The following is a 21930-nucleotide window of genomic DNA, read 5'->3' on the forward strand; positions in this document are numbered from 1 at the left end:
GATTCCTCAAGGACCTAGAAATAGAAATTCCATTTGACCCAGCAATCCCATTACTGGGTATATATCCAAAGGATTATAAATTGTTCTATTATAAGGACACCGTGCACACGAATTTTCATTGCAGCACTGTTTACAATAGCAAAGACCTGGAACCAACCCAAATGCCCATCGATGACAGACTGGACAGGGGACATGTGGCACATATACACCATGGAATATTATGCAGCCATCAAAAACGATGAGTTCACGTCCTTTGTAGGGACATGGATGAACCTGGAAACCATCATTCTCAGCAAAGTGACACAAGAACAGAAAATCAAACACCGCATGTTCTTACTCATAGGCAGGTGTTGAACAATGAGAACACATGGACACAGGGAGGGAAGCACTACACACTGGGGTCTGTTGGGTGGAAATAGGGGAGGGACAGTGGGCGTAGGGGAGTTGGGGAGAGATAGCATGGGGAGAAGTGTTAGATGTGGGTGATGGGGAAAGCAGCAGATCACACTGCCACGTGTGTGCCTATGCAACAATCTTGCATGTTCTTCACATGTACCCCAAAACCTAAAATGCAATAAAACAAATTTAAAAAATAAATCAATAAATAAATAACTTGAAGAATATCACTGGATTATTTGTAACACAAAAGATAAATACTTAAGGGGATAACCTATTCTCCATGATGTACTTATATCACACTGCATGTCTGCATCAAAACATTTCATGTACCCGATAAATATATATAATTATTTAGGTACCCACAAAAATATTTTAAAGAAAAATGAAGAATACAAAAAATTACATACCACTCCAGAATGATTTTTTTTTTAAAAATCTAACAATACCAAACATTAGCAATAACAGTATTGCATACATTTCTTCTGCAAATATAAGTTAGAGAGCTAATTGGCAATATCTATCCAAAATAACGGTACATATACTTTAAACTGTAACATTTGCATTATGTACTGGGAGCCCCTTTCTCACGTTGAGAAAGTAATTTAACAGTTTCTATGCATATGGCCTGTGTATAATTCCTGAACACTGTCTCATATGGAATGTTGTTCCGTAATCAAATCCTGCTGAGCCATCAGTGCCTAATTCCTCTAGTTCCACTCCTCCAAGAAGGCAGCGTTAACTGGCCTGAATAACACTGAACTATTCCCTATACCAGTGGTTCCCAAATTTGTCTGTTTGTTGGACTCATAGCTCAGACACATACATCAGTAGTTTTTGAAATTCATCAGGTGATTCCAACGAGCATATCAGTAGGGAACCACTGCCTTCCACTACCAAACACCATTGCTATATGCGAGCCGCTTGAGACACAACAATGCCAAATATTGCATAGAGGTGATTTATCATGTCTGCTACAGAAAGGTAAGCAGCTTTAAGGGCAAGCTGAACAGCCTAATATAGTAGAATGTATTGAAATGCAGGAAGTTAATAGCACCGGTTCTCAGTGCTTCCTACCAGAGGTGGCTTGACCCTGTTTGGAGACGTTATGGTTATCACAGTGGGGTAAGGGGTATTACTGACATCCAGTGAGTAGAGGCCAGGGACACTGCTAAACATCCTATACTGCTGGAGACAGCCCTCTCCACCCTCAAAGAATTTTCTAGCCCAAAATACCAATAGGGTTAATGCTGAAAAACCCTGACCTAGTGAAGGGCAAGCAGAGCAGAGCTGACTGAGAAGTATATAAAATGGCACTTACGCAAAAAAGAAAAGATCACTAAAAGTTTTTAACATGTGCAGATAACAACATAAGGGTACAGGAATACTAAAACGTGAAAAAAGTTTATGAGAACATTTACAATTGATTTCCTCCTTCACGCCCATAAGAAAATAAAGTTGTTAAGTTAGGTTACTAAGCATTCCCCTGAAGAACGTGTACTATGAGGAAAACCCTATGATTCTCACCAGTCTCCCAGAGTAGCTGCCCTGTCCTTCATCCCGAACACCCACCTCTAAATTGCAAGTCACAGTTACAGCTTTGTGGAATAAAACAACTAATTATTTTTTTTGAGACACAGTCTCGCTCTGTCATCCAGGGTGGATTGTAATAGCGTGATCTCAGCTCACTGTAAACTCTGCCTCTTGGGTTCAAGCAATTCTCCCGCCTCAGCCTCCTGAGTAGGTGGGATTACAGGCATGCACTACCAAGCCTGACTAAGTTTTGTATTTTTAGTAGAGACTGGGTTTCGCCATGTTGTCAGGCTTGTCTCAAACTCCTAACCTCAGGTGATCCACCCACCTTGGCTTCCTAAAGTGCTGGGATTACAGGCATGAGCCACTGCACCTGGCTTGAAACAACTAACTAACTTTAGGAGGACATCAGTACACCTGTTAAGTGTGGTTAGCTAAATATGTTAAATTCAACTCATATGTTAGGAAATCAAATAATATTTTTCTTTTTGAGGTTGGGTCTTGCTCTGTTGCCCAGGCTAGAGTGCAGTGGTGTGATTACAGCTTATGATAGCCTCAAACTCCTGAGTTCAAGTGATCCTCCCACCTTAGCTTCTGGAGGAGTTGGCATCACAAGCATGCACCACTACACCCAGCTAATTTTTAAAATTTTGTGTAGAGACAAAGTCTCACTATGTTGCCCAGGCTGGTCTTGAACTACTGGGCTCAAGCAACCCACCCACCTTGACAGATGTGTGCCAGTGCCCAGCTGAAATCAACTAACTTTTAAAGTTAGTTAAAAGTCACATCCTACATAATGATGTTTTGGTCAATGATGGACTGTATACAAGACAGTGGTCCCATAAGATTATAATGGAGATGGAAAATTCCTAACACCTAGTGATATCATAGCCATCATAACATCATAGTATAATTATACTTTTATGAATTTGGTGTAGCCTAAATGTACAGTGTTTATAATGTCTACAAGAGTGTACAGTAATGTCCTAGGCCTTTACATTCACTCATCACTGACTTACCGAGAGCAACTTCTAGTCCTCTAGTAAGTGCCCTATAAGATGTACCATTTTAAAATCTTTGATAATGCATTTTTTCTGTACCGTTTCTATGTTTAGATATAGAAATACTTACCATTGTGTTACAGCTGCCTACAGTATTAAGTACAGTAACAAGCTATATGGTAACAATGGTGCATAGCCTAGGAACAATGGACTTTCCCAGATAGTCTAGGTGTGTAGAAGGCTATGCCATCTAGGTTGGTGTATGTACACTCTGTGATATTTACACAATGACAAAATTGCCTAAGGACACATTTCTCAGGGCATATCCCTGTTAAGTGACCCATTACTGTATCAAGACCTGTTCTGCTTTTCCGCTGTCCTGCACCCCCCCATCTCTCCCTCCCACATTCCTTAATTTCATTCAGTATATTAGTTCTGATTTCACTATCAACTAAGAGGAGACAGCTCTTGTAAAGCGGTGGTTGTTAACTAAGGCTGTTTTGTAATCATCTGGGAAGATTTAAAAATTACCGAGAGGTAGCCACCCCCTCCCTCACTCTGATTTAGTCAGTCTATGTGGGACTCAGGTATTGGGGTACATTTAAAAAACCCCAGTATTATTCCAATGTGCAGCCAGGGTTGAGAACCATCATCCTAAATGAGCATATAATCCAATGACCATTTACTATCCCAACTTGGCTAGACCTAATTTCTTTAGCTTCCAGAAAATAGGAGACTGGAGAAGGGAAACTTTTCTAGCCAGCAAATAATCTCCAGGTGCAGAAATATAAAAAGAATATGAACCACTGGCATGTTGCTAAGTGCACATCTAATTAAACAATGGAAATCAGTTGGAAAATAGTGTTTAACCTTATACTCTGCTTTATAGACATCTTAGCAAGTATACTTGTGTTTCTGTAAAACTAAAAATAATTTTAAATTTTGGAATAAAAAGACATTGAGAAACAAAGTTTAGCTTGAAACTACTTTTGTAGCATTTTTGTTCACAAATTTCTTTTCCCCAAATTTTACTTCTACGGTTAAACAGTCTTCTTTAAAACGCCAGGTATGACAATGACTCATTTACAAACAGATACCTCAATAGCAGGACTCTCGGCAACGGCAGTGAGAGTGACGGTGCTGGCCAAAGCTTCCGCCTGTACGATAGTCTCAGCATCTGTTGAACATGGCCAAGAAGCAACACTGAATGTGCATCTGAAAACCCCAGGACTGGATGGTATAAAAAGCACTTTTATCTCTTCTGTGGCATGAGGTCTTATGATGACTTTATTCTTGAAAACTAAACAATGATGTGTTGAAAGATCCACCTTCAAACAAGAGCCACAAAGTTTGTTATTAATGGCTTCACACTGAAAATCAAGTAGAATTACCTAGTTTAAGATTCCTTTTTCCTAATCAATCAAACTGCCAAATTTAGACATTTATTATCTCCTCAGAAATGTCAAAACCTTGTCACTCGTGGTCTCTAAAGTACAATGTGTCAAATGCTTCACAAGTTGTATGTTCTTGCTGCACCAAGTCTGTCTCCCCAGTCCATCTCCAAGCAGACATATTGACCTGTACCCTCAGTTGTCTTAAAAAGGGCACTGACGAGGGTCACTCTTTCATAGCCCTCTAAATCTCTCTAGGACACACAATGCCGAACGGGGGGTGGGGGGGAAGAGTCAGGCCAATCGCTGTGGTCCCACAGCCCTGACCCCACCTAGATTGCAGTGACAACTCCAGCTGTCCTCCCTCCTCACTGTCAATGGGGATCTTCTTTTCTACTCCCCACTTCCAAAGACAACACTGCTTCATTCACAGACTCTAAGATGCCCCTAGAAAGTCTCCACAGCCCGCCTTCCACCCTCAACCCTTTCCTTCAATCACCGGCTTTTCATCTAACCTGAGGACTTGAAGTAGAGGGGAAAAGCCAAGATTGTGGGGAGGCAATCTTATTTTACCAGGCAAACAATGGCCACTAAGAGGCACAAGGGAAGAGGAAACACATCCACCAATGCTGGTTCGCAAGCAACGGTCGTAAAACTGGGATATTTCAAAACAGCGGCTGACCATATACATCCCCTCCCTACTCATCGATATTTGAATGGTCACTGTAACCAGGAGAGAAGATTTAGAGTCTAGAATTATAGCAGCTGTAGTTGATTATGTAAGAGGCCTCTGTCACAAGAATTCATATTAAAACTGCATTTCCAGGTATTTCAAAAGCTCATGTAAGAAAATCATCAAATAAATTAGTCAAAAAGACTCCCCTTGCCAAATGAAGCCATAAGCTCCAAGAGTAACTGCTTTCCTTTTTTTAAAAAAAAATTGTAGTTACCTTATATTCAATCACCTTTAACAAAACTAACAAGTAGCAACCACAAACTCAGTGCTTTTAATGATTTAAATAACACTAAAAGCAAATTTATAGGATTTTACAAATAAATAACAATAAAATGTAAATACTAAAAAATGATGGAAAATGCAAAACATACTGTTTCACTCTACACTCTATAAGCACTAGAACAAAAGGGGCCTGAGAAAAAGATGCCATGGCAATGACTGTGTCAGGGGAAATCAAGCACCTAATCACAATGCAACTGTTAGGTTAAATGAGAAAGACACAGAAAACTACCTTTTCACCATTAACACAAACGCTGAGGACCCCAATGCTGACTTGCAGCCAACGGTCCGTTGGGTTGAGCACACTGAGGAGGGTCTGGGAAGCGATCCCGACACAGCAGGCATGAGGAAGCTTCAACTCCTCAGGCACTCGGACACTCCCTGGGTGAGAATAAAACACAGTCAAAAATGCAAGTTACAGCAAACCCCTGATTATAAGCCAAATCTGTTAAATGGCAATGAGTTTATAAGATGGCCTGTTTACACTTCAGAGCTAGAGTCAAAGCGCTCCAGATGGAGTCCTTGACGTTGCATGAGCCTCAGAGGCCTGCCAACAATTTTGTCCTGCTTCCATCCAGCTCAGGAAAAGAAAATTAAAATTGGATCAAGCTCGCAATTACAGTTAATCAATTCTTTGAGGTTAGTGCCTGTAAGCAATCTCTTCCCTTTCTCTGATAAATCATGTCACTGCTTATGCTAAAAACAAACAAACTCCAGAGGCTCTTTCCAGATGTGGACACCTATCAGATTTTAACAATACCACCTATCTTCCAACATCCTCACATAGGTGCTCCAGAGGGCAGAGAAGACAGCACCCCAGTTGCAGTGTGTACCATGTCAGGAAAAGCACAGCTACCAGCTCGGCAGGCAGAGTGACGGTCAGCAAGAGAGAAGCTGCCCCATAGACACACCTGAGTGCTGCCTCTCCACCACAACAGCCACCCAGAGACTCACAGGTGGAAGCGCTCACTCATTCTGGCATTCAACTCTTAACTGCTATTTCCTATGTGAAATAACCATAAAACTGCAATGGCAGAACAAAAGAGAGACAAAGAAGACAAAGTCATATGCAGCCTGTCACCTGCATAGTGCAACGTTTTTTCTAAGCCAACTTCAGGGATCCTTGCACGGAAATATATTATGGTGTTCTCAGTTTAGGAAGAAACACAAAACTTACAAAGAATTAATGCTAACCGGTAACTCCTTGAAACAAACTAGCTTTGTGGTATCATTTGAGAAAATAATAGCAAGCAACAATAACAGAGAAAAAGCATCTTACCCAATCCTGATGTCATTCCTGAATCCCATGGTTCAGTTCCACAGTTCGTACCAACAGACGGCACAGGGAAAGGTTTTGCTGTGCTTAGCAGGTTCTCATTTAAGGATTTACAATATGGGTTACAGACGGAAGAGGTACCCATCCATCCAGAGCTGATATTTGGTCCTAGACAAATTCCCATAGCCACTGAGTTCTGCACAGGCTCTCCTCCAACAGCTGGATAGGGAAGGCCTCCTGAGAAGCCACAGACTGTGGCACTGCCAGCATGGCACTGAGGCAAGGCGGCACTTCCAGCTGAAGGGAGAGTTCCCAAATACTGCTGAGCGAAGGGAGCTGTGCTGAGAGAGGGTTGCATCAAGACTGCATGCAGAGCAGCAGGCATGCTCCGCATGTCAGTCACAGAACCATGAACTGTGCTTGTGGGAATAGGAGCGCACTGGCTTTCAGAGGTGGTCTGATGAGAAACCCGGCCACTGAACTCATGGCTAGCAGTTGACATATCTTTAGGAATTATTCTTCGATCACCATCTACAGGCTCCTGACAGGACACAGGGTGTGATGTGGCTGACCCCACCTGACAGCTCAGACCTGACTTGCCCAGGAGAGCCAGCCTGATTGGGTCCAATTCCTCAGGGTTTGATGTCAAATCTACCTCACTGGTTTCCAACAGATTTCCACTTTTGGAGGAAGGATCTTTACTCCATCTAAAGTCAGGTTTCACATATTCAGGCTTGCTACTCAGAGAAGTAGTTTCAGTTGCTTTTCTAGTATTAGAGTTGTTCTGGATAATAGATGACAATGTTCCTTTCCCTCTATTCTGAAATGGAACTTTTTCTCTCAATTTTTCCATATCCCGTTCCTCCAATGGGGCTGGACTGGCTTGAATAATTGTGGTGCTCAACTCGCTGGTGATATCACTCTGAGTGCAACAAAATTTATTTTTAATAATCCACAGATAAACTTAATATAACAATTAGAAACTATGCTGGTATAAGCTCAAGTAACAAAGAGATGTCCATGAAGTTTCTCTTTGAAAATTCATTTACACAAAAAAAGTAGTCTTGCAGTTGTGAAATGCAGGCTTACATTAGAAAATTTGTGTTTGTTGTTTTGTAAAAAGAATTATAATAAAATAAATAGGAGATATACGCTAAGTATATCTGAAAATTTTACACAGATAAAGAATCAGGTCTAATAAGTTTTCTAAGATTTAAGGGATTTGTGTAAACTTTACAATAAAAATCTGAATAAATTAGTAATGAATGAGTTGGGGGGGGGGCAAGCAAGTTTGAAATAACAACCTTGAGGTCAGGCATTAGCTTAGTAGGCTAGCAGGGCCCCATCCCACCATCTGTCCATGCTGCTGCCTAAGCTTGAAGATTCAAAGATGTTAACTTTTTTTTGTTTTGATTTTTTGAGATGGAGTCTTGCTCCTGTTGCCCAGGCTGGAGCGCAATGGCGCAACCTCAGCTCACTGCAACCACCACCTCCCGGGTTCAAGCCATTCTCCTGCCTCAGCCTCCCAAGTAGCTGAGATTACAGGCACCTGCCACCACGCCCTGCTAATTTTTTTGTATTTTAGTAGAGATGGGGTTTCACCATGTTGGCCAGGATGGTCTTGAACTCTTGACCTCAGGTGATCCGCCCACCTCAGCCTCCCAAAGTGCTGGGATTACAGGTGTGAGCCACCAAGCCCAGCCAAAGATGTTAACTTTTATGTGTTCTAAGCCCTCTCCCATTTCTAAACTTTTGTGGTTCTATGAAGCATGAAATTAACAATCCCAGTAAATGTCCACACTTATTTCTTTGTACATAATACATAACCTGAGGAGTAACACCTACAGCTCTGTGGGTTGGACCAGCTGAAATTTGGAGACTAGATAGATGTAACCTTCACTGACTGCTTTGGTACTTGGTTTATAAATTTCTCCTGGCCAAAGCTTCAGAAATAAAGACACTAAGACACAAAGACTGTATTATTTGCCAATTAATAATAACAATATGTATCCAGTGGTGACTTACTAGGTGACCAGCACTGCCCTCACATACTATTCCTCCTTACAGATGAAGAAACAGGTTTTGAGGGAAGTTTAGTAATCTGTCTGAGGAGGCAGAAGATAAGTTATCTGACACGATAGCCCAGCGCTCAACCACTACGTTAAGAGTATGCAGACTCAATATCAACAACAACGTGAAAAAGACAGCTATCAAAGAAAAGAGTGTAATGCTCTAACACTATGCTGTGTATTCAGTAATTCTTCAGTAGCTTGGTGGAAAAGGACTATGCAGCATACCCACAGCAGTCATAGTTAGCTCATTAAAAAACTGAACACTTTCACATCCACAACATACACACACAAAAACAGGTAACACTAGCTACTCCCACATAAATCTCTCTGATCTTCTATTCTATCCCCACTGCTATTGCCTTGGCCTAAGTGAGCACTGTATCTTGCCTGAACCACTACAGTGGTCTCATGACAAATCTCCGATTTTAATTTTGTTCCTCCTGATCCCTCCTTCTTCACTGCTGTTGAAGTGAGCTTTTAAAACATCAAACCAGCCTCGGCTTGGTGGCTCATGCCTGTAATCCCAACACTTTGGGAGGCTAAGGCAAGAAGATCACTTGAGGCCAGGAGTTCAAGACCAGCCCTGGCAACATAGCAAGACCCTGTCTCTAGCAAAAAAAATTTTTTTAATTAGCCAGGTGTGGTGGTGGGCACCTATAGACCCAGCTACTCGAGAGGCCAAGGCAGAAGGAACACCTGAGCCCAGGAGTACAAGATCAGCATGAGGAACATAACAAGACCCAGTCTCTACGAAAAAATTAAAAATTAGCTAGGTGTGATTAGTGCACACCTGTAATCCCAGCTACTTGGGAGGCTGGGGCAGGAGGATCATCTGAGACTAGGAGTCCCAGGCTGTAGTGAGCTGTAATCGTGTCACCGTAATCCAGCCTGGGTGACAGAACAAGACCATTTCTAAAAAACACAAAAAACAAAATCAAAACAGATCATGACAGTGACCTGCTTAAAAGCCTTCAAACCCTGATATTTTAAAATCAGCACGGTTCACGGTTTGGCCACCCCTCTTCTAGCCTCATCTACTTCTCCCTACTGACATGAGTCACTGTGGCTATTCTAAACTTCCTGGAGCACCTCAGATGCAGTGTGTATCTTACAACTCTCCACCTCCCCGTGTGTTAACTCTGCTTCCTCTCTGCCTAACTCCTAGCAGTCCTGCAGAGTATGGCTTCAGTGTATTTATTCCTGCCAAAAACCTTTGCTGAAGCACCCTCCAGGCAATCAGACTTCCAACCCCCACCTTCTGAGTCCCCATAGTATGTGAGCAGCATGGTGCACTTCATTACACAATGTGCCTTGCCAGACAGAGCTCTTTGAGGGCAGACCCTAAAATATCTGTACCTCTGTGACTACCAGCATGAGTAGGTATTTAATATGTGTACACATACAATAATCATTTTAAAGGTAAAAGAGAAACAGAAGTTTTACAGGCTTGAACTGTAGTCTGAATCAAACATCTGTAATACTTTACGAGTTGACAGCCTTAGTAATAAATAATCCAAGTGGCTGCCCACCTTGCAGTCCTCCAGGCCATCATCTGTGGTTGTGGTAGGATAGGAGCTCTCTGGTTGGGACACATACGTCAGCCTGCTCATACCAGCAGGCGAGCAGGCCAAGAGAGACAATTCCTGCTCACAGGGAGGCTGCTGCTGCTGAGCTGCTGAACCAAAGGTCTCTAACGTGCATCTGAAAAAGAAGAGTAGCTCACATCAGGAATTCTCCAGTCCTCCAGCTATCTATATTAGCAAAAAATCATTCCTATGTGCCTATAATCTTGCAAATAACTCAATCACAAATCCAATGTTTAAAATTAATTATCTAAAATTGTAAAGGATATTCCCACTGAATGAAGCATCTGTTTAGCTACTATAAAATGTATTGTGGCATTTTCATTAACAAATACCATATAAAGACACACAGCAATGTTAGATATTCATTCTATAAAAATCTGCTGAGTATCTGATATAGGGAAATGAAAAGAAGCATTCAAGAATTCCCACCCTCAAAGAGCAAAGAGGAAAAAAAAATCACACAGATAAGTGCAAAGAAATGGAAATGGTCACACACCACTATGAGACTATCAAGTGGCACAACTTTTGGTTGAGCAATTAAGCGGTACATATCAAAGGCTTCTTGACTCAGACATTCTACATCTAGGAATTTATCCTGAGGAAAAAAAATTAATGATAAATATAAAGACTTCGCAAAAAGGACATGTCATCACTTCACTGTGGATAATAAGTGGGAAATCTTAAATCACACAGGAGGAAGTAAACTACAAAAATCAGAGGACAGACATGCAATACAACACTATGCGACCATTCAAAAGCATGTTGTTCTAGCTGTGGCTCAGACAGATGTCCCTGCAATAAAACGTAAAATGAAAAGATCAGAAAGCGACAAATAGTGAGTCCCACCCCTATCTACACATACACCAGGGTTACTTCCTCATTATTCTGTTCATTAGCACCTTTCATAGGGCTGAGGGGCAAGGAGGAGAAAAGAGACTGCACCTCTTGAGGAGAAGCTGCAAAGTCACAGTGTAAAAGAGCACAGGGGATAGGAAGTAAGTGTCAAGCCACCTTTGGAAACAGTCTCCACACCTATGCTCTGCCAGTTAACTTCAATTCAGCCCTTCACTTGACTGGATTCCACCATCTTTCTTTTTTGTACAAAGTTCAGAATATTCAGCTAGGCAATGGACATATACAGAAAATTCACATTTGTATTCTGAACTTTTAAAAAGTCCCAAATCAAGATGGTGTCAAAATACCACTTAGTAAGTTTCTAACCAATGGCAACAAAGTATTACTAACCAAATTGATTCAGGGCTTCTTTAGCTTCTGCATGACATGTACCTACATGGGTTTCTGTATGCACATGGACACGTGCATGCACATGCATACACATACACACACAGACACAGCATGATATAGCACGGAAAATGTTCTGAGTCACTGGATGATGTGCTGTATTAGTTTGACTTCTTTGGTTAACAAGAACAAGTGCGTTTAGGTAAAATTTCCTCAAATAATGAAAAGTGAACTGCAAGAACACATGCAAAATAAAAGAGGGGGCATATTGTATGATATACCAAAGTAATAATGAAGAATCAACACAGAGATATAGCCTTAAAAAATTATTAGACGAAAAATAAAGAATTTGGGCAAAAACTTGCAAAAAGATCAAGTCAATTCAAAGGCAAAAAGAAATCAGCCTAGTCTCATATATCCCTCTAGTCTTCCATAGAGACAATAAAGCAATACCTATAAGAAACATAAGAGAAGAATGTATAAGCCAAAGACTTTAAACATACTATGCCATGTCACGGCCACATGATCTTCAAATTTGCTTTGGGCTGAGTGACCAGTAATATATCTGCTAAAATATGCAGGCCGGGTGTAGTAGCTCATGCCTGTAATCCCAGCACTTTGGGAGGCCAAGGCAGGTGGATCACCTGAAGTCAAGAGTTTGAGATCACCCTGGTCAACATAGTGAAACCCCATCTCTACTAAAAATACAAAAATTACCCAGGTATGGTGTCACGTGCCTGTGGTCCCAGCTACTTGGGAGACTGAGGCAGGAGAATCACTTGAACCAAGGAGGCAGAGGTTGTAGTGAGTTGAAACCGCGCCACTGCACTCCAGCCTGGACCACAAGCGAGACTCCCTCTCAAAAAAAAAAAATAAATAAATAAAAATAAAATGCAATTAACTATTAAACAAGAAGTGACGTTGTATATGAAAGTGAAACTGAGACATCCATAAGGAGTCAGAGAAAGACCTAAGCTCTCCACTGATAATTAGCACCATTACCATGTTGCTTCAGATGAATATGAAAAATTTTAATGGCAGCTTGGGAAATAGTTAATAGATATCTTTGAAATCCAGTATTTTGAAAGAAATCAAAGCTACATTTAACATTTTTGTTAATTTCACTGGTTAGGCAAAATTTTCCATTTATTAGACTCTTTCTATAAACATATAAAAGATTTCTTATAAAGCCACAAAAGACATTCATAAAATTAAAATTTTATGAACAGTTATTCATCCCAATATCATGTAGATAGCAAAACAGTTAAGATACAAAGTGCTCACCAGAAGTATCAAATGAACCATGACAGATCCATTATGCAGTATGTAACATTACTAGTTTTCTTTTAAATTCATTGAATAATTGTTACAATGAGTGAAAAAAAGGCAGTGTACAAAAATTTGCACAGAAAAATAGCTGGAAAGAAATTCACAGCTTACAAGAATTATCTTTGAGAGATGAATGCACAGATGAATAATTTTTCTTCTTTACACTGTTTTCCAATTTCCTATACTTAGCACGTATTTTTAATTTTTAAAAAAGAAGGTACACACTTACCCTGATGAACTTGTTCCGGACATTTCACTAGGAGAAGAATGACTCAGTGGTGATGTGGAAGGTCTGAAGCTCTCCTGTTCATCCTCTGAGCCACGTCCACCATGCTCAGGAGAGGTCTTTTTCAAATCTATCAGATGGGAGTATTTTCCAGTGAGAAGAGAAAATAAACTTTGTAATTTTACGAATGTGACCAATAACTCATACACTTACCGCTATTTTTAGGTGAGACTATGCAATGGTTTTCAAAAGTCACATGCTTTTCACTGCTGCTTGTTTCAGTGACACACTCATTCTGCCTCTGATTTTCTCTATTATCTCGTATTTCTTCACAGTCTTTTAACAGACAAAGGGATGTTATGCTGGGGTTCTTCACTGATGAATAACTATCAGATGGAGTAGAAATTGAGGTGGCTTTTTCACTGTTACCAACATCTGCTAATTTGTCGTCAATGGAACATGTCTTCACATCAACTATTGCACTGCCATTCTCTCTCATATTTGTAAGTGAATTTGAAAAGTTTATAGTTCTAAATGACTCTTGGTTCTCACTCTCCCCATTTTCAACATGAACAACAGCTGCTGTGTTTTCTTCTGGTTCCCTCATACTTATACTAGTAGCACTTACATCCACTGTATGAATATCTTGAGCAGTTGGTTCTTTGGGCAAAGATAAATCCCAAATATCAGATATACCAGCCCTTGAAAAGTTTTCCATTCCATTTTCAAATCTACTAATTTCTGTTTTTCTAAGATATTTCTCCATATCAAATGCATTGGATCCATTACTTTTTTCTAAATCATTAGGTAAGAAATGACACACATGAGAACAGTCCTTTAGTTTCTCATCTTCCTGAAAAGTCTTGTCTCTGGTTTTATTTGAAAGTGCCTTGATCATAGCAGCAAGTTGGGAAGGATCAGCATTAACTGATGCCTCTGTGATGGCTGAAGCAATAGTGCTGATCCTAAGCATAGAATCACCACTATCTGGTAGCTTGTCTTGGTATCTTTGGGGTTTGTTGTTCATGAAGAAATTGTCCTAGATGTAAGAAAATTAAACATTAGATAAATTTACCCTAGTTTCATCAACATTCAGTAGTCCTCCATTATCACTGGGAAATGCATTTCAACCCCAAGTGGATACCTGAAATCTCAGATAGCACCAACTCCAACTGTCGTCAATCAGGGCATGTTTCTGTTCCTATCTTCTACCCAAAAATGTAATGCCTTTTCCATCTTAACTAAGCACTTATCACTCACTGTGGCTAGAACTTTTGCAGTTTGGAGTGTGAAGCATAAATTTCTCTGTCCTTCTTTGCAATTTCACATGAAGAAGGTTCATTTTTACCACAGACCTCAGCAACTTCAGCATATTTTTTTTTCTTTCCTTATTAAGTCGAGAACTTTTACCTTTTCACTTGAAGGAAGCACTTGACAGTGCTTTGGTGTATCCAAATTGCCAGCAACACTACTCTTGCACTTTGGGGCCATTACAAAATAAGAGTGGCTTGAATACACGCACTGCGGTATCACTGGAGTTGATCTGATCACCAAACGTTACTAAATGACTAATGGGCAACAAGTGAATACGGGTGGAGAAGTTGGACAAAAGAAAGACTCACATCCCACCAGGATGGAGCGAGGTGGTGGGAAGATTCCATCATGCTACTAAGAATGACATATAATTTGAAACTTATAAACTATTTCTGGAATTTTTCATTGAATATTTTTGTGCCACAGTTGACCATAGGTAACTAAAACTGCAGAAAGGAAAACTGTGAAAAAGAGGGGTCTACTGTATTCATTTGATCTTTATAAGCATGATGTAGGATTTAACAGCAACAAAAAAATTAAGGGTATACCAGCTAAATATCCTAATGAAAAAGACAGCTGCTATCAACTTTAACTATATAGTACCAGGTTATTTATAAAATGGATTATTGTTTATTTTAAAAAAATCATCAGGAATGACATGGTAAAACTAAATCAAATAATTTTAATCCAAAATTTAAGATACTAAGATTAAAAAACTGAGTTATTGTGATAACAAGTATAATTCTTAGTAATTTCATTCAACTGTTAGAATTATTTATAAGCAAGACATAAACAGGAATCATGAGTAAAAAAATGAAATGAGCATAACAGTTAAAAAACATAAAACTAACAACAACAAAAAAACACATGTTAAAAATTCTGTCTCTAGTTAACAGCAGACTAGGTAATGTAAACCAGCCTCTTACTAAGAACAATTAGAACAGAACAGTGTATTCAAAAACATCTCTTTGAAAGCACTAGCAAGCTTAAAAAGCAGTGTAAATAAAATAAAAAATAAATGAAATAATAAAAAGCAGTGTAAATTTATGGGGCCAAAATTTAAGAGAAAAAAGTAACCCAGAGAGGTAAGCCCAACATTGGGGATGCTGTTCCCTAAGGGTATCTGCTCCTTCAAGAAAAGGCTAAACAAAGCTATTCTTGTGGGAATACAGGTATAAAAACTGAATCTGTCAATGAAATACTGGTATTGGGGTGGGTTCAGTGTGTGTGTGTGTGTGTGTGTGTGTGTGTGAGAGAGAGAGAGAGAGAGAGAGAGAGAGAGAGAGAGAGAGAAAGAAAGACATCAAAGTAAAACATTCATGCTTTGGGATGAGACCACAAAGGGATACACGCAGCAGTAAAGGTAAACCAACATCTGACTGGTTCTCATATGGATGAGGCTCAGCTCCAATCAGCTCAAGTCCAGTAAATGAATTAAAGTGATCTGCAATTGCTAGTGTACCGTGCTCCCTATCAGAAGGAGACATAAATCCAGTCTGGAAGATATCATCTCCCTTAGCCTCAAATTATTTCAATGATTTCTCCTCTAAACTGTAAAGTAAAACAAAAGCTACCCAAGCACATCGCAGTAAAATGGATAAAAATCAAAGAGAAAATAACAAAAGACTGATAGCCAACTTTTGAAATGAAATGACATGAAAAAAATACATTCAAAGTGCTAAAAGTTACTCCTAACAATTCTATAGCAAGCAAAAATACACATCAAGACACATCAAGAATAACAGGGAAATAAAAACATTTTAGAGCGACAACAAACAGAAAATTCATTATCACCAGTCCCTTACATAAAAAAAAAAAAAAAAAAAAGTAGGGATATTCTTTAAAAAGAAAACTAATCTCAGATGAAAGATCAGAAATATATATTGGTTATTTATAAATCATCATCATGTCTTGTAAGGTTTAAATACAGAGATAAAACATAAAACAAGAAAAGCTTTTAAGTCTGGAGTAAATTGAGTATTTTGTGATCCTTGGGATGCCAAATAAGACAAAGTAAATGAAGAATTTTTACTAAATATCAGTAAGCCAAGGCACAGTTTATAATTATTTGAGTAATCATTAAAATAGTATATATAATTACCAAATCAACAGAGAAAATTGGAATCATATAAAACCCTTCAACAATCTCAAAGAATGCCTAAAGAAAAAGAACAAAATCTAGGTGAAAAAAATAAAAAGCAAATAAAGTAAGCAGATTCAAACCCCCATGTGCTGGGAATTCCATTAAGTGTAAGTAGAAAGACTGTGATATAGTTTGGATGTCCCCTCCAAATCTCACCTTGAGATGTAATCCCTAGTGTTGGAGGAGGGCTAGCGGGGAGGTGTTTAGGTCATAGGGGTGGACCCCTCATGGTCTGGTGTTACCTAGTGGTAGTGAGTGAGCTTTCCCAAAATCTGGCTGTAAGTGTGTGGCTCCTTCCCCATCCTTGCTTTGGCCATGTGACATGCCTGGTCCCGCTTCACCTTCTGCCATGATTACAAGCTAACTGAGGCCTCCCCAGAAGCCAAGCAGCTGCCTACACTACACTTCCCCTGTATAGAACACAAAATTGTGAGCCAATTAAACCAATTTTCTTTATAAATTATCCAATCTCAGGTATTTCTTTATAGCAATGCAAAAAACAGCCTAATAACACGGCCAGACTGCTTAAAAAGCAAAATCCAACAGCATGTCCCTATAACATCTAAAATATTAGGATATAGAAAGATTAAAAGTAAAATAATAGTCAGAATATAACATGCTAACACTAACCAAAGAAAGCTGGTATTGATATTGTTAATGTCAGACTAGATTTAGGAAAAAATTATTACTACAGACTGAGGGAGACATGCTCAATAAAGGATTTGAATTTTTGTCAGCAAGAACAATTTTTAGGCACCAAAATAATTTTATGAAGAATTTAATGCAACAAGTTTTACGCACAATTTGTATACACCTAAGACTATAGCTTCAAACATTTAAAGCAAATGTTAATATGCCTATAATGATTAATGAACAAATCCACAATCATGGTGGGAGATTTTAAAATCTATGTAACTGAAATAACAGCATAGGAGACTGATCCAAGATGGCCGATTAGGAGCAGCTCGGGATTGCAGCTCCCAGCAAAAGCGTGGAGGGACTGCAGGGAAGTTCACATGGAAGCTGGGCGGAGCCCACAGCAGCTCAGCAAAGCCTCTGCAGACAGACTGTGACTAGGCTGCCTCCTTGCTGGGCACAGCAGCCCTGAAAGAAGGCAGAAGCACAACAAAAACTTATAAATAAAGCCCTAAGTCCCTGGGACAGCACCTGGGGAAGAAAAGAAAGGCGTTTATGAGTTCTGCTACAGCAGACTTAAACGTACCTGCCCAGCAGCTCTGAATGAACAACAGAGCTCACAGCTCAGCACTTGAGCTCCTATAAAGGACAGACTGTCTCTTCAAGCAGCTCCCTGACCCCCAGATATCCAAAGAGTCACCTCATAAAGGAGAGCTCAGACTGACATCTGGCAGGTATCCTTCTGGGACAAAGATAGCAAAAGAAGAAACTTGCAGCAACCCTTACTGTTCTGCAGCTGCTGCAGGTGAAGCCCAGGCAAGCAGGGCCTGGAGTGGACCTCAGCAGTCCTACAGCAGAGGGGCCAGACTGTTAGGAGGAAAACTAAGAAACAGAAATAACTTCATCATCAACAAACAGAACGTCCACTCAGAGACCCAATCTGAAAGTCAACAACTACAAAGACGACAGGTGGATAAATACACAAAGATGGGAAGAAACCAGCACACAAAGGATAAAAACACCCCAAAACAGAACGCCTCTCCTCCTCCAAGGAATCACAACTCCTCACCAGCAAGGGAACAAGACTATATGAAGAATGAATGTGATGAATTGACAAAAACATGCTTCAGAAGGTGGGTAATAAGAAACTTATCTGAGCTAAAAGAACATGTTCTAACCCAATGCAAAGAAACTAAGAACCTTGAAAAACGATTCGATGAAATGCTAACGAGAATAAACAGCTTAGAGAGGAATATAAGTGAATTGATGGAGCTGAAAAACACAGCACGAGAACTTCGCGAAGCATACACAAGTTTCAAAAGCTGAATTGACGAAGCAGAAGAAAGGTTATCAGAGGTCGAAGATGAACTCAATGAATTAAAATGAGAAGGCAAGATTAAAGAAAAAAGGGTAAAAAGAAATGAACAAAGTCTCCAAGAAATATGGGACTATGTGAAAAGATCTAATCTGCGTTTGATAGGGGTACCTGAATGTGACGGAGAGAATGAATCCAAGCTGCAAAAGGATATTATCCAGGAAAACTTCCCCAACCTAGCAAGGCAGGCCAATATCCAAGTCCAGGAAATACAGAGAACACCACAAAGGTATTCCTGAAGAACAGCAACGTCAACTCACATAATCATCAGATTCATCAGGGTTGAAATGAAGGAGAAAATGCTAAGGGCAGCCAGAGAGAAACGTCGGGTTACCCACAAAGGGAAGCCCATCAGACTCACAGCAGATCTCTCAGCAGAAACCCTGCAAGCCAGAAGAGAGTGGGGGCCAATATTCACCATCCTTAAAGAAAAAAAGTTTCAATCCAGAATTTCATATCCAGCCAAACTAAGCTTTACAAGTGAAGGAGAAATAAAATCCTTTACAAACAAGCAATTACTCAGAGATTTCATCACCACCAGACCTGCTTTACAAGAGCTCCTGAGAGAAGCACTAAACATACAAAGGAACAACCAGTACCAGCCACTCCAAAAACATACCAAATGGTAAAGAGCATCAACACAATGAAGAAACTGCATCAACTAACGGGCAAAACAGCCAGCTAGCATCAAAATGGCAGTATCAAATTCACACATAACAATATTAACCCAAAATGTAAATGGGCTAAATGCCCCAATCAAAAGACAGACTGGAGAACAGGATAAAAAGCCAAAACCCATCGGTGTGCTGTATCCAGGAAACCCATCTCACATGCAATCATACACAAATGTTCAAAATAAAGGGATGGAGGAAGATTTACTAAGCAAATGGAGAGCAAAAAAAAGCAGGAGTTGCAATTCTTGTCTCTGATAAAATAGACTTTAAACCAACAAAGATCAAAAGAGACAAAGAAGGACACTACATAATGCTAAAAGGATCAACGCAACAAGAAGAGCTAACGATCCTAAATATATATGGACCCAATACAGGAGCACCCAGATACATAAAACAAGTTCTTAATGATTTAAAAAGACTTAGACTCCCACACAATAATAGTAGGAGACTTTAACACCCCACTGTCAATATTAGACAGATCAAAAAGACAGAAAATTAACAAGGATATCCAGGACTTGAACTCAGACCTGGACCAAGCAAACCTAATAAACATTGACAGAACTCTCCACCCCAAACACACAGAATATACATTCTTCTCAGCACCACATCACACCTACTCTAAAACTGACCACATAATTGGAAGTAAATCACTCCTCAGCAAATATAAAAGAACAGAAATCATAACAAACAGACTCTCAGACTACAGTGCTATCAAGTTAGAACTCAAATTCAGAAACTAACTCAGAACCACACAGCTTCATGGAAACTGAATAACTGGATCTTGAATGTTGACTGGATAAACAATGAAATGAAGGCAGAAACAAAGATGTTCTTTGAAACCAATGAGATCGAAGATACAACATACCAAAATCTCTGGGACACATTTAAAGCAGTCTCTAGAGTAAAATATATAGCAATAAATGCCCACATAAGAAGGAAGGAAAGATCTAAAATCGACACCTTATCATCAAAATTGAAAGAGCTAGAGAAGCAAGATGAAAAAAACTCAAAACCTAGCAGAAGACAAGAAATAACTAAGATCAGAGCAGAGCTGAAGGAGATAGAGGCACAAAAAACCCTTCAAAAAAAATCAATAAATCCAGGAGCTGTTTTACAAAAAGCTCAACAAAATAGACCACTAGCCAGATTAATAAAAAAGAAAAGAATCAAATAGATGCAATAAAAAAAGATAAAGGGGATATCACCACAGATTCTACAGAAATACAAACCATCATCAGAGATCATTACAAACAACTCTATGCACATAAACTAGTAAACCTGGAAGAAATGGATAAATTCCTGGACATTTGCATCCTCCCAAGCCTAAACGAGGAAGAAGCCGAAACCCTAAATAGACCAATAACAATGGCAGAAGTTGAGGCAGCAATTAAGAGCCTACCACGCAAAAAAATCCCAGGTCCTGACGGGTTCACAGCCGAATTCTACCAGACATACAAAGATGAACCGGTACCATTCCTTCTGAAACTATTCCAAACAATCCAAAAAGAGGAAATCCTTCCAAAATTATTTTATGAGACCAACATTCATCCTGATACCAAAACACAGAGACTCAGAGACTCAGCAAGAAAAGAAAACTTCAGGCCAATATCCACGATGAACATAGAAGCAAAAATCTTCAATAAGACAGTGGCAAACCGATTGCAACAGCACATCAAAAAGCTTATCCACCATGATCAAGTACACTTCATCCCAGGAATGCAAGGGTGGTTCAACATACGCAAGTCTATAAACGTAATTCACCACATAAACGGAACCAAAGACAAAAACCACATGATTATCTCAATAAATGCAGAGAAGGCCTTTGACAAAATTCAACAGCCCTTTATGCTAAAAACCCTCAATAAACTAGGTATCAATGGAATGTATCTCAAAATAATAAAAGCTATTTATGACAAATCAACAGCCAATATCATACTGAATGGGCAAAAACTGGAAGCATTCCCTTTGAAATCTGGCTCTAGACAAGGATGCCCTCTCTCACCACTCCTATTCAATATAGTACTGGAAGTCCTAGCCAGAGCAATCAGGCAAGAAAAGAAATAAAGCGTATTCAAATAGGAAAGGAGGAAGTCAAATTGTCTCTGTTTGCAGACGACATGATTGTATATCTAGAAGACCCCATCGACTCAGCCCAAAATCTCCTGAAACTGACAAGCAACTTCAGCAAAGTCTCAGGATACAAAATCAATGGGCAAAAATCACAACCATTCCTCCACACCAATAACAGAATTAAAAAGAGCCAAATCAAGAATGAACTGACATTCACAATTGCTACAAAGAGAATAAAATACTTAGGAACACAACTAAGAAGGAATGTAAAGGACCTCTTCAAGGAGAACTACAAACCACTGCTCAACGAAATAAGAGAGGGCACAAACAGATGGAGAAACGTTCCATGTTCATGGTTAGGAGGAATCAGTATCGTGAAAATGGCCATATTGCCCAAAGTAATTTACAAATTCAACACTATCCCCATCAAGCTACCAATGACCTTCTTCATAGAACTGGAAAAAACCACCTTAAACTTCATATGGAACCAAAATAGAGCCCACATAGCCAAGTCAATCCTAAGCAAAAACTACAAAGCGGGAAGCATCAAACTATCGGACTTCAAACTATACTACAAGGCTACAGTAAGCAAAACAGCATGGTACTGGTACCAAAACAGACATACAGACCAATGGAACAGAACAGAGGCCT

General features: G+C 39.6%; 1 protein-coding gene across 1 annotated transcript in view; it reads right to left on the reverse strand.

The window, feature by feature from the left end:
* Positions 1-21930, reverse strand: part of CEP192 (centrosomal protein 192) — a 132316-nt gene that overhangs the window by 54388 nt on the left and 55998 nt on the right. Inside the window, exons 16-21 of the mRNA XM_037727845.1 lie at positions 13281-14106; positions 13071-13197; positions 10214-10385; positions 6616-7534; positions 5569-5717; positions 4028-4258 (exon numbers count right to left, since the gene is read on the reverse strand). Of these exons, the coding sequence (XP_037583773.1) occupies positions 4028-4258; positions 5569-5717; positions 6616-7534; positions 10214-10385; positions 13071-13197; positions 13281-14106 (2424 nt within the window). The remainder of the gene's footprint in view (positions 1-4027; positions 4259-5568; positions 5718-6615; positions 7535-10213; positions 10386-13070; positions 13198-13280; positions 14107-21930) is intronic.

The sequence above is a fragment of the Cebus imitator genome, unplaced genomic scaffold (genome assembly GCF_001604975.1).
Source record: "Cebus imitator isolate Cc_AM_T3 unplaced genomic scaffold, Cebus_imitator-1.0 Scaffold242, whole genome shotgun sequence".
Classification (NCBI taxonomy): domain Eukaryota; kingdom Metazoa; phylum Chordata; class Mammalia; order Primates; family Cebidae; genus Cebus; species Cebus imitator.